The sequence below is a fragment of the Gymnoscopelus braueri genome, assembly GCF_963280865.1.
Source record: "Gymnoscopelus braueri genome assembly, chromosome: 19".
Taxonomy (NCBI): domain Eukaryota; kingdom Metazoa; phylum Chordata; class Actinopteri; order Myctophiformes; family Myctophidae; genus Gymnoscopelus; species Gymnoscopelus braueri.
The window spans coordinates 2,706,671-2,721,410 of record NC_137621.1 but is presented as its reverse complement, the minus strand read 5'-3'; the positions used below and the strand labels follow the sequence as shown (position 1 = coordinate 2,721,410).

General features: G+C 44.2%; 1 protein-coding gene across 2 annotated transcripts in view; it reads left to right on the top strand.

Annotated features, from left to right (window-relative positions):
* The window catches only part of mia2 (MIA SH3 domain ER export factor 2), a 51,780-nt gene extending 37,040 nt beyond the window's left edge, over positions 1 to 14,740 (top strand). For both annotated transcript variants that reach the window (XM_080414057.1, XM_080414056.1), the window contains exons 20-23: positions 1,437 to 1,553; positions 2,865 to 2,905; positions 6,916 to 7,091; positions 14,692 to 14,740. In XM_080414057.1, coding sequence (XP_080270183.1) covers positions 1,437 to 1,553; positions 2,865 to 2,905; positions 6,916 to 7,041 — 284 coding nt within the window. In that variant the 3' untranslated portion in view covers positions 7,042 to 7,091; positions 14,692 to 14,740. The remainder of the gene's footprint in view (positions 1 to 1,436; positions 1,554 to 2,864; positions 2,906 to 6,915; positions 7,092 to 14,691) is intronic.

The following is a 14,740-nucleotide window of genomic DNA, read 5'->3' as shown; positions in this document are numbered from 1 at the left end:
ATAGACACATAAAGGTAGAAGCACTGCCATAGACATATAAAGGTAGAAGCACTGCCATAGACATATAAAGGTAGAAGCACTGCCATAGACACATAAAGGTAGAAGCACTGCCATAGACATATAAAGGTAGAAGCACTGCCATAGACATATAAAGGTGAAGCACTGCCATAGACATATAAAGGTGAAGCACTGCCATAGACACATAAAGGTAGAAGCACTGCCATAGACATATAAAGGTAGAAGCACTGCCATAGACATGTAAAGGTAGAAGCACTGCCATAGACATATAAAGGTGAAGCACTGCCATAGACATATAAAGGTAGAAGCACTGCCATAGACATATAAAGGTAGAAGCACTGCCATAGACATATAAAGGTAGAACCACTGCCATAGACATATAAAGGTAGACGCCTCTCCGGCTCTGAGGCATCTGTATTTCGGGCGCCGTTTTAGAGAAGGCAAAGTTCCACGTGCGTCACAGAAGGGGACGTTCGGTAGGCCAATCACAGGGAAGTCGTCGGGCGGGTCTTTTCGTAACCCATCCGCGCAGCAACTAGTCAGTTAGACACGCTGTGATTGGCCAGTGGTCAACGCGCTGTGATAGGCCAGTAGTCACTTTTGAGTGGCAGCTTGCCCCCTATGGCGGCAGGGGGCAGGTCGCTCCGATGAACTGCGTCGGCCAACGAGGTCTCTAGGTTTCTATATCTATGATCGCTTAATTTGATTGATGTCACTTCAAGATTTTCTACAAATGCTACAATTCTACAAATGCCTTCACAATCAGTAGTTATTCAAACTTTTTTGGTGCCAAGGAAAATGTGTTGTGCCAGGGACCCCCACAGGGACCCCCAGAAGAGAAGATCTTTGTTAAAAAAATATATAATTTTTCATTCGAGATTAACACATTGCATGCCAATCACGTAGATCTATGCGAACCTAAATAAAGCCGCAGCGTGCCAATCGCGTCGCCTACGCGAAGTGGTCTTTTTTTTTTTCTCTCTCGAAGTGACACATTTCATTGTAGCACACCCGGATACGGAAATGACGTAAATCGAAGATTTCCGAATCCGTTCCCATCCGCCGCCGCTCTAAAGCTTCCGCTAAATCGCCATTATCTCGGTGTTGTTTTTCTCCGCGCTGAACGCTGTTTGAAACGGGTTTTAGAAACTGCTACTACTGCAAAATGGAATGTCGGCGATTGAAAAAGGTCTTCTCTGGGCGTCTCACACAGCTACCCTGTGTGTCTACACACAGTTGAACATGCGATCATAAGGGATTTAGCGAGGTTTGTGGCGACGTGAAAAAAACAAAAAAAAACAATAAATGGCTGGCAGTGGGTGAGTACATTATGATATTAAACTCTGGCATGGAATGTGTTAAAAAAAAAAAGACAGACGGTCAGTGTTTAATGTTCTCATCTTCTCACCGTCTCACAGGCTACATGTACCCAGACGGGGGTCCCATGTACAGGAGAGCCCCTCCTCCCCTAATGGGACCCCCAGGGCCCCGTGGTCTGCCCCCCTTCGGACCCCCGCACCCTGCAGACAGAGCCGGTGAGTCGTCCCCCTCGCGGGTTCTAGTGTCCCGTTTCCCGACGATCTTTTTGCTCCATGTCTCTCTCCCCATCTCTCTCTCTCTCTCTCTCTCTCCCTGTTCATCCCTCTGTTCATCCCTCTGTTCATCCCTCTGTTCATCCCTCTGTTCATCCCTCTGTTCATCCCTCTGTTCATCCCTCTGTTCATCCCTCTGTTCATCCCTCTGTTCATCCCCCTGTTCATCCCCCTGTTCATCCCTCTGTTCATCCCTCTGTTCATCCCTCTGTTCATCCCTCTGTTCATCCCTCTTCTGAACCGGCTGGATTCAAAGTGAAAAAGTGAATTAAATGTGTAATTTTCCTTCACCGTCTGTGTGTCACTGGAGTTCAATCTGCTGTTGCTTCATCCCTCTGTCGCACACACACACACACGCACGCACGCACGCACGCACGCACGCACGCACACAGACAGGCTCACACACACACACACACACACACACACACACACACAGACACACACACACACAGACAGGCTCACACACACACTATTAGATTAGTCAGCTGTGTGTATTAACATAGTGCTTAACATAGTGGTGGAAAACCATCCTGCTGTTTTTGTTTTTGCTGCTATGAAACCCTACTGGTTTTACAGCTCAGCTTTATTAAAGCACACACACACACACACACACACACACACACACACACCCTCCCTCTGGCATAACCTTTGACCTTACTACCTGTACTGTTAATAAGCATGTTGTCAAAGTATTCAATCAGTAAACTGTCTGTAATGCCATTATTATGACTAACAGATCCTTATGAGAACTCAATAAATAGATTCATCAATGAGTCAATAGAAACATCTCATTAATACATAAAACACACATTTCTTAAGCCATAGACCAGAGCTGGGCTGAGTCCTCCACCTGTACAATGTCCACTAGGTGGTGCTATAGATCATCATCAGCAGCATGCAGTGCTGTCTACTGGTTAATTAACATTAATGAATGAGCTCTTTATGGACTAAACTGAACCCTGCACAGGCTGCACTACATGAGGTGTGTGTGTGTGTGTGTGTGTGTGTGTGTGTGTGTGTGTGTGTGTGTGTGTGTGTGTGTGTGTGTGTGTGTGTGTGTGTGTGTGTGTGTGTGTGTGTGTGTGTGTGTGTGTGTGTGTGTGTGTGTGTGTGCATTGTGATGTGTGAGATCAGAAATAAGGTCATATTTTATGTGTGTTTAGAACCTCTAATATGTTGTGTGTGTGTATGTGCAGAACATGTTGTGTGTGTGTATGTGCAGAACCTCTAATAATGTGTTGTGTGTGTTTGCAGAACCTCCTTATCTAGGACCTGGAGACCATGAACACAGAGAGGTGAGACGTGTGTTTCCTGGAGAAACTGAACAAACACTCAATATAGACCTTTAACTTGTTAACTTGTTCAGTCACTTAGCAGCCAACAGGTAGTACAGCATCTATTTATTCATTCATTTATTGTATTTATTTGTATTTTGTTTTATTATTTCTGCAATTATAATGTTTCTGGGAAGTGAAGAAATGGAGATTCAGTAGTATAGGTAACATTATGATCTGAATGAAACAATATAACTAACTGTGTTAACTCTTTAACTGCCAGAGTTAAAACATCATCTATAGCTGTCCTTGCCAGCGATTTCGAGCGTTTTTACTATGTGTGCTTTAAACCTCTGTAGAGACCTGAGCTACTGAACTCATCTGGTGTAGTCTCTAAGTATAGGAGCTACTGAACTCATCTGGTGTAGTCTCTAAGTATAAGAGCTACTGAACTCATCTGGTGTAGTCTCTAAGTATAAGAGCTACTGAACTCATCTGGTGTAGTCTCTAAGTATAGGAGCTACTGAACTCATCTGGTGTAGTCTCTAAGTATAGGAGTTACTGAACTCATCTGGTGTAGTCTCTAAGTGTAGAAGCTACTGAACTCATCTGGTGTAGTCTCTAAGTATAGGAGCTACTGAACTCATCTGGTGTAGTCTCTAAGTATAGGAGCTACTGAACTCATCTGGTGTAGTCTCTAAGTATAGGAGTTACTGAACTCATCTGGTGTAGTCTCTAAGTGTAGAAGCTACTGAACTCATCTGGTGTAGTCTCTAAGTATAGGAGCTACTGAACTCATCTGGTGTAGTCTCTAAGTATAGGAGCTACTGAACTCATCTGGTGTAGTCTCTAAGTATAAGAGCTACTGAACTCATCTGGTGTAGTCTAAGTGTAGGAGCTACTGAACTCATCTGGTGTAGTCTCTAAGTATAAGAGCTACTGAACTCATCTGGTGTAGTCTCTAAGTATAAGAGCTACTGAACTCATCTGGTGTAGTCTCTAAGTATAGGAGTTACTGAACTCATCTGGTGTAGTCTCTAAGTGTAGGAGCTACTGAACTCATCTGGTGTAGTCTCTAAGTATAAGAGCTACTGAACTCATCTGGTGTAGTCTAAGTATAGGAGCTACTGAACTCATCTGGTGTAGTCTCTAAGTATAAGAGCTACTGAACTCATCTGGTGTAGTCTAAGTGTAGCGCCCAAGTCCAATACTTGAGGTGCTATTAAGTGTAGTACACACTGTACGATATTTGACCCGATTTCACTGTCGGGGATATTTTTTGGTGTTCGCCGACAAAACCACCGATCTCAGTTAAGATCGGGCGTTCCTCGGCGAGGTGTTGATCGCGGTGGTGTGTAAGATGCTCCGAGAAGAAACACCCCGATAAACTACGGTCGGCGAGGGTTTCCCGACAACTTTTAGATTTCAAACTTGTTGGATATTTGGGTCTATCGGCCCCGATCTAGTGCACGCTACAGGCAATGAGAGCACATTACAGCCACGCACCGTGGCTAGTCCTCCCGCATAGAACCGCAATATTACCGTCCAGACAGTCCTGTATTAAGTTTAACATGATAAAACAGATTGATAGAGTGAGCGAGCCTGCTCGACGATGGAGTTGTTTATTATTTGAGAGGAATAGGGCTTGCAGACAGAGAGAGAGCTGTGTGTGTGTGCTCGTGTGTTGGGGGGGGGGGGGGGTATGTGTGTCGCACGTATGTATCTCTGAACAGTATTGCCAGGTTTTGCGAGAGAAATCAGCAACCAGGAAAATAAGCCCAACAAAAGCGACTAGGCCGCATGAGCACTTTAAACCTATATACAAATAAAATAGCCGATCTACAAGCTCACAACGCGTCGCAGCTATTTTCAAAGAAAAAAAAACAGCGTTAAGAAATAAGGCCAAATAAGCAACTACACTTTGGAAATAAGCTACTCACTTATGATAAGCGGACACGGCAACACTGCTTCTGATCTGAATTGCACCCTGGTTGACTTTTGAAACGTTTGTTTCAGAGAGGGAGAGATAGAGAAATACAGAGAAATTGAGAATTATTTAATGTCAATCATTAGCGTCCTGTCTCGGTCTCGCGCATATATCACGGGAGCCTTTCACGTTTTTGTGAGACGTTTGGAATAAAAACAAATGTACTGTACGTATTGGGTCGGGATCACATCGTGGTGAAATATCTTGTAATCAGTGAACCCCTGTCGCCGACCAATCAATCGTGCGAGAATCACAACGATACATTTAGCCCGATTTCAAGAGAGAAACTCGTGAAATGCTTAACGATCTGTTAACTCGCCGACCATTTCAAATGTCGGGCAGTGTTGTAGGGGCCCTTTAGTCGTGCCAAATTTGCCAATCACTTTAGCTTACAATAAATGAATACAATTAATACAACTCAAACGCACACAAGCCTCAAGCTCTCATGAGACACAGTCTAAAGATGCCTCTGCCACTGGCAACACCAGCACTTGATCACAGACCCTCTTTAAGTACCTAGGCAACCTTGGTCTTGACCGCACCCTGCAGTGATGTCATCAAATTAGAAACAAGTGAAATGGCTCTTACACTAAGTACAGGATTTTCTTATCTAACAGGTTGCTATTAGTTGTACTTTGAGTGCTTAAGTATATTAGTGCTTTAAGCAGTAGGCTGGTGTTCGTTTGTATTAGTTTGTATTCGTATTAGGATTTGTGTTTTAAGCTGTAGGCTTAAAGCAGTTAAGCAGGCTAGACCAATCAATCGCCTCGTTAAGTGTCTGGGAAGGCCCGTCACGTCTCACGGATTATAGAGGCCGGCCTGACAGTGTTTCGGGGGGTCTGGGAGAATCGGGTGACTTCCGTGACCCAAGGGGATGAACGAGTGACGTCAGGACGTCGGACTGATTTCTTTGGCTATTCAAAAATAGCAGATCCACAAGCTCATAGCGCGGCACCGAGTGCCGCACTATGAGCTTGTAGATCTGCAATTTTTTCTGAAAAATTGTGAAAATATTTGTGCAAATCTTTGAATATATATATATTTTTAAAGCAAATATTTGCTAAAAATGTTTTCTAAATCCTAACAGTGTGTTGCTATATCAGTGGTGCTCCAACTTTTTCATGTCAAGGACCCCCAAAATGATATGTATTTTCATGATATTTAAAAAATTAGCAGATCTACAAGCTCTACATTCAAGCTTGTTTATCTGCTATTTTTGAATAGCTCAAAGAAATCTAAAAACGACACACAGATGCGTCCCTGGTCTTAACTCTCTGGCTGCCAAGAACGATTTATCACAAGTTTAAAAAAAAAATGTTCAGAACCCAAGACATCGTGATCCGAAGATTTGCTGCTCCATTCACTTCTTGTTTAACTTATTACTGAAAAAGGCTGTATCTCGGCTCCTGAGCACTTTTTTTTTACTATGGCCCATACATGCTACTAGGCAGACAATTAATGTCAACGAGGTCGCGATGACCTCGGGTGGGGGGGGGGGGGGGGATTCAGCACGGTGCCCACCGGGACCGCTTTGTCAACGGGGGAGGGGGGGGGGATGGGTTCTGCACGAGAAAAAAGGACGCTCTGATTCAAAATTCTGCCGTTTTTCGCCAAGGTTGGTGCCCTGTGCTGTTTTTATCCGCCAGATTGGGACGTTCACGGCATATTTTGCACCATTACGGTGCGTTCATCATCGGTGACGAGTGCCTCTAACAGCCGCTGCGTGCAGCGAGCTGCGAGTCGCAGCGTATCTGTGTGTCACGATGCGAGGCAACACACACACAATCACGTGCAGCATGCGTCCTCTCCCCCTGCGCCTAATGGCTGTACATGGGGCCGACGCATGCTTTAGCGTGATTGTGTGAGTGTAGCTTCAGGAAGTAAATTCCTAGCCTCGATCTCCAGGCTTTTATTTTTGTGGCACTATTGAGCCAGTTTGTATGCGATAGAAGAGAGGTAGGGGAGACCAAAAACACACAAAAAAGAAGGAAAAGTAAAAATTCATGGTGTAGTCCTTTAACTGCCTCTTCTTCTCTCCTCTCAGCCGTTAGAACGGAGGACCCCCCCTGAAGCTGACCGCAGGATGATGGGGGACGGGGGCCCCCCCCCCCATGGGGCCCATGGATGGACCCTTCCCTCGAAGACACCCCTACGGACCCCCGCCTCCTGATTTCTACCCTCCCAGGGGCCCGGGCATGGGCGGACCCCCCATGATGCCCAGTAAGTAGAGGAGCACTGACCCTCCACTACCCGGGGCAGAGCTTCCCCTGGTGGGCATGGGGAGGAGGCAATAGCCCCCTTGTACCTCCGCGGCGGAGCTTTGTCGGCCGTCGGTGAGCCGGGAAGCAACGCGCTGACTCCTGCCAGGCAGGAGTCGGAAACAAAAAACGTTTCATCTGACTGAATAGATTCTTTTGAATATAAGTTCACGTTTCATGTCAAGGACAGGTAAAGATTGTTCCTCCATCACAGGCTCAGATCCTCGGAGTGTCCATTCTCTGGGACAAGCCTGGGCTTCAGAATCAGAATCAGAATCAGTTTTATTGTCACATCACAGGTTTACAAGGTAAAAAAGTGGGTGAAATTCTTTTTTGTACATCGTTCCCATCGCAACGTTAGTTTCCATAGAAAGAAGAGGGGGGGGGGGAGAAGAAGAGGGTGGGGGGCAGGTGGGAAGGAGATCAAAAACAAGAGAGCAACAGAAGGCCAGACAAGTTATCTACATATTTACAAATTACCTGAGATAATAAATAAAACTAAAAAAACTAAACTAAGGTGCCTGAGCATAGCAGCAATGTATTGTACTGTGCATGTTATACTTATACTGTGCATGATAGACAAGGACGTTAAGGTGCTTAAGGAGCACAATAAAAAGACCCAAAAAAAGTCAGTGCGTTATACAAGGGATTAAGGTGCAAAAGGTCAGTGCGTGTCCACCTAGAGTGGACTGACCCTAGTATAATCCGCATGTAGCTCCATGAGGGAGTGCAACAAAAAGTCATTTGTACCTGGTGTAGTCCACAGGTGTGTCCGAGGGGGGGGCTAAAGTCCAAGTCATTGTCCCTGGTATAATCCACAGGTGTGTTCAGGAAGAGCCAGAAAAGTCTGCGCCGCCTGCTGTCAGGCTGCTGAACTCATCCAGGCTTATGCCCCATTCAGCATTCTGACAGCGGCTGGATTGAAACTACACCAAAATCTGGTGGTGGAACTCTTGATACTGCGGTAGAGCCCCTTGCCCGGTCGCGGTCGTTGTAGGGGGTTGAACAGTCTATGACTTGGGTGGTGCTTGTCCTTGATGATGCGCTTGGCTTTGACCACGCACCGCTTTTTGTACAGTTCCTGGAGCGCTGGGAGCTCGATTCCCATTATCCGCTCTGCCGATCGCACTACTCGTTGTAGGCTGACCTTTTCTCGGGCAGTGCAGTTCCCGTACCAGGCCGTGACACAGCCTGTTAGGATGCCTTCGACAGAACTGTTGTAGTACAGCCTGAGGATGCGACGTCCTACTCCGAGCTTCTTCAGGCGGCGGAGCCAGTACAGTCGCTGCTGAGCCTTTTTCCTCACGTGTGTGGAGTGCGTCTCCCATTTATCTTATTAAATGACGCTATAGAATATGAATCATTCATTTTATCCCGCAGGAGCGAGCGCTTCTAAGCACCAACCGTGGCCGACGCATACAGAGACATAAATAGACTTATGCAGTTTTTGAATAAAAGTTTTACTGCAAACGATATTTTATATCAAATTTTAATTAGAGATTTGATAGGTAATTTTTGGCCAATTCTGACAGCACTACCAAGCACGAACATGTGCAAAATAATGCATGTATTCCAAACAGAGAGGAGCGTTCGGAATAAAGTGTTTATATGGTAAATTCCGATTGGTATATACCGATTCAAACGGTATATACCACCCCTCCAAACCCGAATGAAAATTCATTCAGACCGGAATGGAATATTCTATTCTAATTGAGGTGTTTACATGAGCATTTTTACTCTGAATGAGCAGTCATTCCGAATATAGACCAATTATTTCTTTACAAACATTGAGACTGGACGCACAGGTGACTGTTTCATGTAATCAATTCCCAACAGATCCCCAAACCTGTTGTTTTGGGGTGCGCTGGTTTCACTTCATTCAACCCCCTCTTGTGTGTTGGCTAGTGAGGCGCGCTCTAGCGAGACATATGTACTTCACCCCGCAACGGTATTGAGAACAGCTGACATACAAGCTCACAACCTCGTCGCGGATGAGACCGTTGTGAGCTTGGAGATCTGCTATTCTCGGCCGTTCTCTGCGCGCGACACCTTTTGCGGGACGGAGCATAAATTAGGCTTGACGGGCTGCAGCTGGGCGAGCAAGAGCAGGCTCTGGTGCCGTGATCATAGAGCGCTCCCTCCGTTCTTATGACAGCCTATGATGTAGGTGTGGTTTGAAGGACAACTGATTTGAATTGTTATTATTGTTTTACACACAACAGAAACCAAGGATTACATATTCCAAGAGCGAGAGATCACAGTAAAAATGCTAAGGATTCTTCCTCCATACTGGGAGAAAAACAGCATCTGAAAGTTTGATGGGATGCATTTTTACACGTGAGGCTGTGACCACTTTTACATTGCATCTTATGAGTGGTCTGGTTTCTTCTGGTGCCGCCCTGCGCGTCCATACTGGTTCTTATCAGTGTGACGTTGTCTGTTGAGGCGTCTATACCTGTCCATGTAACCGCAGCCACTGGGATCTAGGATCATAGGTAAACAAAGAACATAGCATCAGTCTAAACAATATAATATTAAAATACAAATCTGTACATTGAAACTATAGAAATAAACTATAGAATGTGACTACAGTAGTCCTGCACAAACCCTGTTTCTTTGGTCAGTGGTCAGAGTTCCAGGCGGAACAGAGAGAGAAACAGAAGGGAGTGAGTGTGACGACCCATCCTATTGTGTGTAGTGTTGCTGTGAGTTCTAATGGTTTTCTGTTTCTGTGTAGGAGGAGGGGACCAGCCTGCAGGGGTGTGCCTAGACGACGAGGCACACCTGACTCCAATCACCTGCTGGAGTATTTAAGCAGGCTGGTCAGGGCCATTCTGTCTCTCTCCCCTACACAGGAAACATTGTTTGCTTTTGGTTCTTTTTGAGTTTAGTTCTACCTTGTTTTTGCACCTTGCACCTACACTACATTTTCACACATCCATACATGCACTACACTACTGATACCACTGACTATACACACCCCATTCTACTAAGTATAACTTTTTGGTTCTTTAAGTTATCAATAAATACATTTAAAGCTAACCCTCTGTGTGTCGTCTCCCACTTTTGTCATGATGTGATTCAGTTCATGACAAGATGGGGGCTCGTCACTTTTTAACCTAAATTAGTGATAATTAAACTTAAGCGTTTTCTATCACACAATTAAGTTTGTTATTTAGGTTTTGGTTGGGTTTTGTTCTTAAGTTGAACAAATTGGGTTGGGAGACACACACAGTTTGTATTTTGGTTGGGGGGGGGGAGAGAGCATTAAGGAACTCATTTTTTCTTAGTGCAGGTTTTTTTTTGGAGTTAAGTGAGTGGTGTAGTCCTTGGGGTTCCAACTCCCGGTAGATTTTAACGGTGGTTCTCCATATGGGAATCTCTGTTTTTTTTTTGGTTTAGACTGTGTTCCACAAAAGATGGGATGGAGTGGTACCACTGAGATGCCTTGTCGGAATGGGGGACTCAGGAGGGCCACTGAAGACTAGGGGTGAGCGAGTGAGTCAGTTTGTGGTAGGCAGGTTAGATAGGGGAGTTGGGCTCCGGGGTCTTGTTCCACTTTTTTGTTGAAACCTTTGCACAATTTTTTTTTAAGAAAAAATGAGTTTGGTTGAGGCATTTATTAAGGCTCCCTCTGTGGAGTTACTAGATGGATGCACAAAAGAACAACTGTTAAAAATCGCAGAACACTACAAAATTGAGATCCATGACAAGCGGGTAAAATTTAAGGTCAAGGTATTTCTGATGGACAGCTTGGTGACACAGGACGTGTTACCAGAGGAGGTACTATTGGAGGACGAGCTGGAAGATGGTAAAACCTTTTCATTTTCTAGGCAGTTAACTTTTGAACAACAAAAGGAATTACTTGAAATTAAACTGGAACATGAGAAAGAGATTGAAAAAATTAAACAAAAGACTGAATTGCTAAAGTTGGAATTGGAGCAGGAGAAGTTAAAGTTGAGTGTTAATGAAGCAAAGCAATTTAATGTAGGATCTAACTTGAAATTACTTCCCAAGTTTTCGGAGACTGATCCAGATTTATTCTTTTCCCTGTTTGAGCGTGTGGCAGACGCCAGGGGCTGGTCTGATGGTGAGCGCACTCTGCTACTTCAATGTGTTTTCACAGGTAAGGCCCAGGAGGCCTATGCTTCTTTGTCCATTACAGAAAGTAAAAGATATGAAGTTGTTAAAAGTTCAGTGTTGCGGGCATATGAATTAGTACCAGAAGCTTATCGACAACGTTTTAGGAATTGGAGGAAAAATGAACAGCAAACGTATGTTGAATTTGTAAGAGATATGTTGGTCCAGTTTAACAGATGGTGTGTTGCGTCAGAGGTTAAAACATTCAAAGAGCTTTGTGATCTGCTAACTCTGGAGCAATTAAAAACCTGTGTACCCGCTAATATTGCTACATACATAACCGAGAGAAAAGTTAAGACACCCCAAGAAGCAGCCATCTTGGCTGATGAATACGGTTTAATACACAAAAGTGTAGTTGGTGGTGTCTATACGCATCAGACCGGTGGTCCAGTGTATATAGGAAAACGCTTTGGGGGGCTGGGGGATTCAAGGTTTTCTGAGTTTGAAGATGGTTCAGGGAAACAGGATGAGTCTAATGTTTGTAATTTTTGCCATAAAAGCGGACACTGGAAAAAGGATTGTTTTGCTCTTAAAGCTAGAGAGAAGCTGTTAAGTGGTGCACCAATCAAACCGGCCGCTTTGGCTGCATCTGCCATTCCCTCACCTCAGCTAAATGTTAAGATGGAAAGTGTTTCGGATATCAGGTGTTCCACTGGGTGTGACTCTGAGTATTCAGCATTCATTTCGGAGGGTTATGTAGCACTACCTGGTATGAAGGCAGTAAGAGTTAACATCTTGAGAGATACAGGTGCATTACATACTTTTATTCGTCAAGACGTAATGCCATTTTACTCAGGTTCAGAGACAGGCGATTTCATGTTGATGCGAGGTATGGGTATGCAGATCATTCCCGTACCGCTCCATAGAATGACCATAGTCTGCGGGTTGGTTAGTGGGGAGGTGGTGGTTGGAGTGCGTCCTGAATTACCAGTGGAAGGGGTTGACATAATCCTGGGTAATGATTTGGCAGGGGATAAAGTGTGGCCTAAAGGAAAAGCTAGGCTGTGTCATGTGAGTCTGTTGAAACCATACGGTTCTCAAATGTCGGCGTCCCAAAGCTCCAGTGACGTCCCTTACGTTGAGCCTTCATTGTGCACGGGCACGGTGGGCGGTTCTTCGGCGGGGGAGGTTAATGGAGGGGGAGATTGGCCGGCAGATGAGAATGGGATTCCAGTGCGGGTAAACAACGCTGAGGCATTAAAAGCTTTACCCAAAGTACTTGGACCGTGGGCTGAGACAACAAGGAAGGAGTGGGTTTCGATGGTTAATGGCTATCCGTTGCTATTTGCAGACACAACATCACAGACACAGCTGATAGAGCACGATATTGGAGAGGCAAAACGAGCCCAACTGGATAAGGAGGTTAGGTACATGCTGGATAACAATTTGGCAGAACCCTCAAATGGCAGTTGGGCCTCTGTGTCTCGTTTGGTTAAAAAGCCTGATTCAATTTTTCGACCTTGCACAGACTTAAGGAAAGTCAACAGTGTTACAAAACCGGACTTGTTCCCTTTACCACGCATGGAAGATTGCCTTAGACCAAGTAGGTTCTGCAGTTGTGGTACCTCTTACTGCTATTCTGAAGTCTAAGGTTTATTTGGTCAGCTAAGGCTGTGTTTTTGTAAAACTGCCAAGTACAGTTAATCGATATTGGTGCCTGTATCCATCTATTTACGCTGCCCATCATCACTCTTAAAACTGTTCCTACAGGTGACTGAGGGGGTGAGTGGGTGGTTGGATGGATGGGTCAGGTATTAGTATGATTAATGAGAACTGTAAAGTTGAATTAAATGTTACGGAGTACCTGGTTGGTCTCCTATCTTATGGGGGGGGGTGTGACGACCCATCCTATTGTGTGTAGTGTTGCTGTGAGTTCTAATGGTTTTCTGTTTCTGTGTAGGAGGAGGGGACCAGCCTGCAGGGGTGTGCCTAGACGACGAGGCACACCTGACTCCAATCACCTGCTGGAGTATTTAAGCAGGCTGGTCAGGGCCATTCTGTCTCTCTCCCCTACACAGGAAACATTGTTTGCTTTTGGTTCTTTTTGAGTTTAGTTCTACCTTGTTTTTGCACCTTGCACCTACACTACATTTTCACACATCCATACATGCACTACACTACTGATACCACTGACTATACACACCCCATTCTACTAAGTATAACTTTTTGGTTCTTTAAGTTATCAATAAATACATTTAAAGCTAACCCTCTGTGTGTCGTCTCCCACTTTTGTCATGATGTGATTCAGTTCATGACAGTGAGTTGGGGTGAATTTAACCCATTGAGACCTGAGGACTGACCTAAAAACGCCTTCTAAATCCTGACCTATGTTTTCTGAAAAACCTTTCAAAAATGTAAACAAAAGTATGTTGCTATACAGTATACTGTACATAGCAACAACAACCCCAAAAGGGGTTCCGTCTTGAAAGGTATCGTTACGTATAGGGGTTCACTTCCCGCCCAAATGGGTTGGTCTGCCTTCTTACTTGATCTGTATTATGCGTATTAAACCTTAAAGGGATATTTCACTTTCAAAAAAACGTTGGGTCATTTTATCGTCTACTCAGGCCTTTGTGAGCCCCCAGACCGTTTTTAAGTTGCTTGATTCAGTATTTAGATATTTGATATGAATTTTATCAGACACGCCCCCTTCCTATACAAACCCATTGTAACTTCAAAATCCATTTTTAACATGTTGGATTCATCAAAAACACCCGTCCTTGGTTCTGGTGACTCACCCTGCCCACCTAATACGTGAGGGGGCCGTGTTTTTTCGATTACTTTTTTCATTTATTTTTAATATATATTTTTTGAAAATTAAAAAAAAATACACAATAAAAAAAAAAAAAAAAAAAATGAAAAAAGTAGTTGAAAAAACACGGCCCCCCCCGCGTAGTAGGAGGGCAGTGTGAGTCACCAGAACCAAGGACGGGTGTTTTTGATGAATCTTACATGTTAAAAATTGAGTTTGAAGTTACAATGGGTTTGTATAGGAAGGGGGCGTGTCTGATAAAATGAATATCAAATCTAAATAATGAATCAAGCAACTTAAAAACGGTCTGGAGGGCTCACAAAGGCCTGAGTAGATGATAAAATGACCCAAAGTTTTTTTGAAAGTGAAATATCCCTTTAAAGGGATACTTCACTTTAGGGCCGGGGAAACATTTAAAAAATATATTAAAAATAAATGAAAAAAGTTATGGAAAATTCATGGCCCCCTCACGCATTAGAGTGTCCTACTAATGTGTGAGGGGGCCTTTATTTTGCCATAACTTCTTTCATTTTTTTTTAATATATATTTTTAATGTTTATTTTATGTGAAAGTGAAGTATCCCTTTAAGTCCTTGAAATGAAAAAGGTTGAGTTACTATTGATCTGACTCTCTCTCTCTCTCTCTCTCTGTCTCTGTGTCTCTCTCTCAGTGAGGGGGGGTCCTCCTCATCCAGGTATGATGTTTCCTCCTCGTTTCCC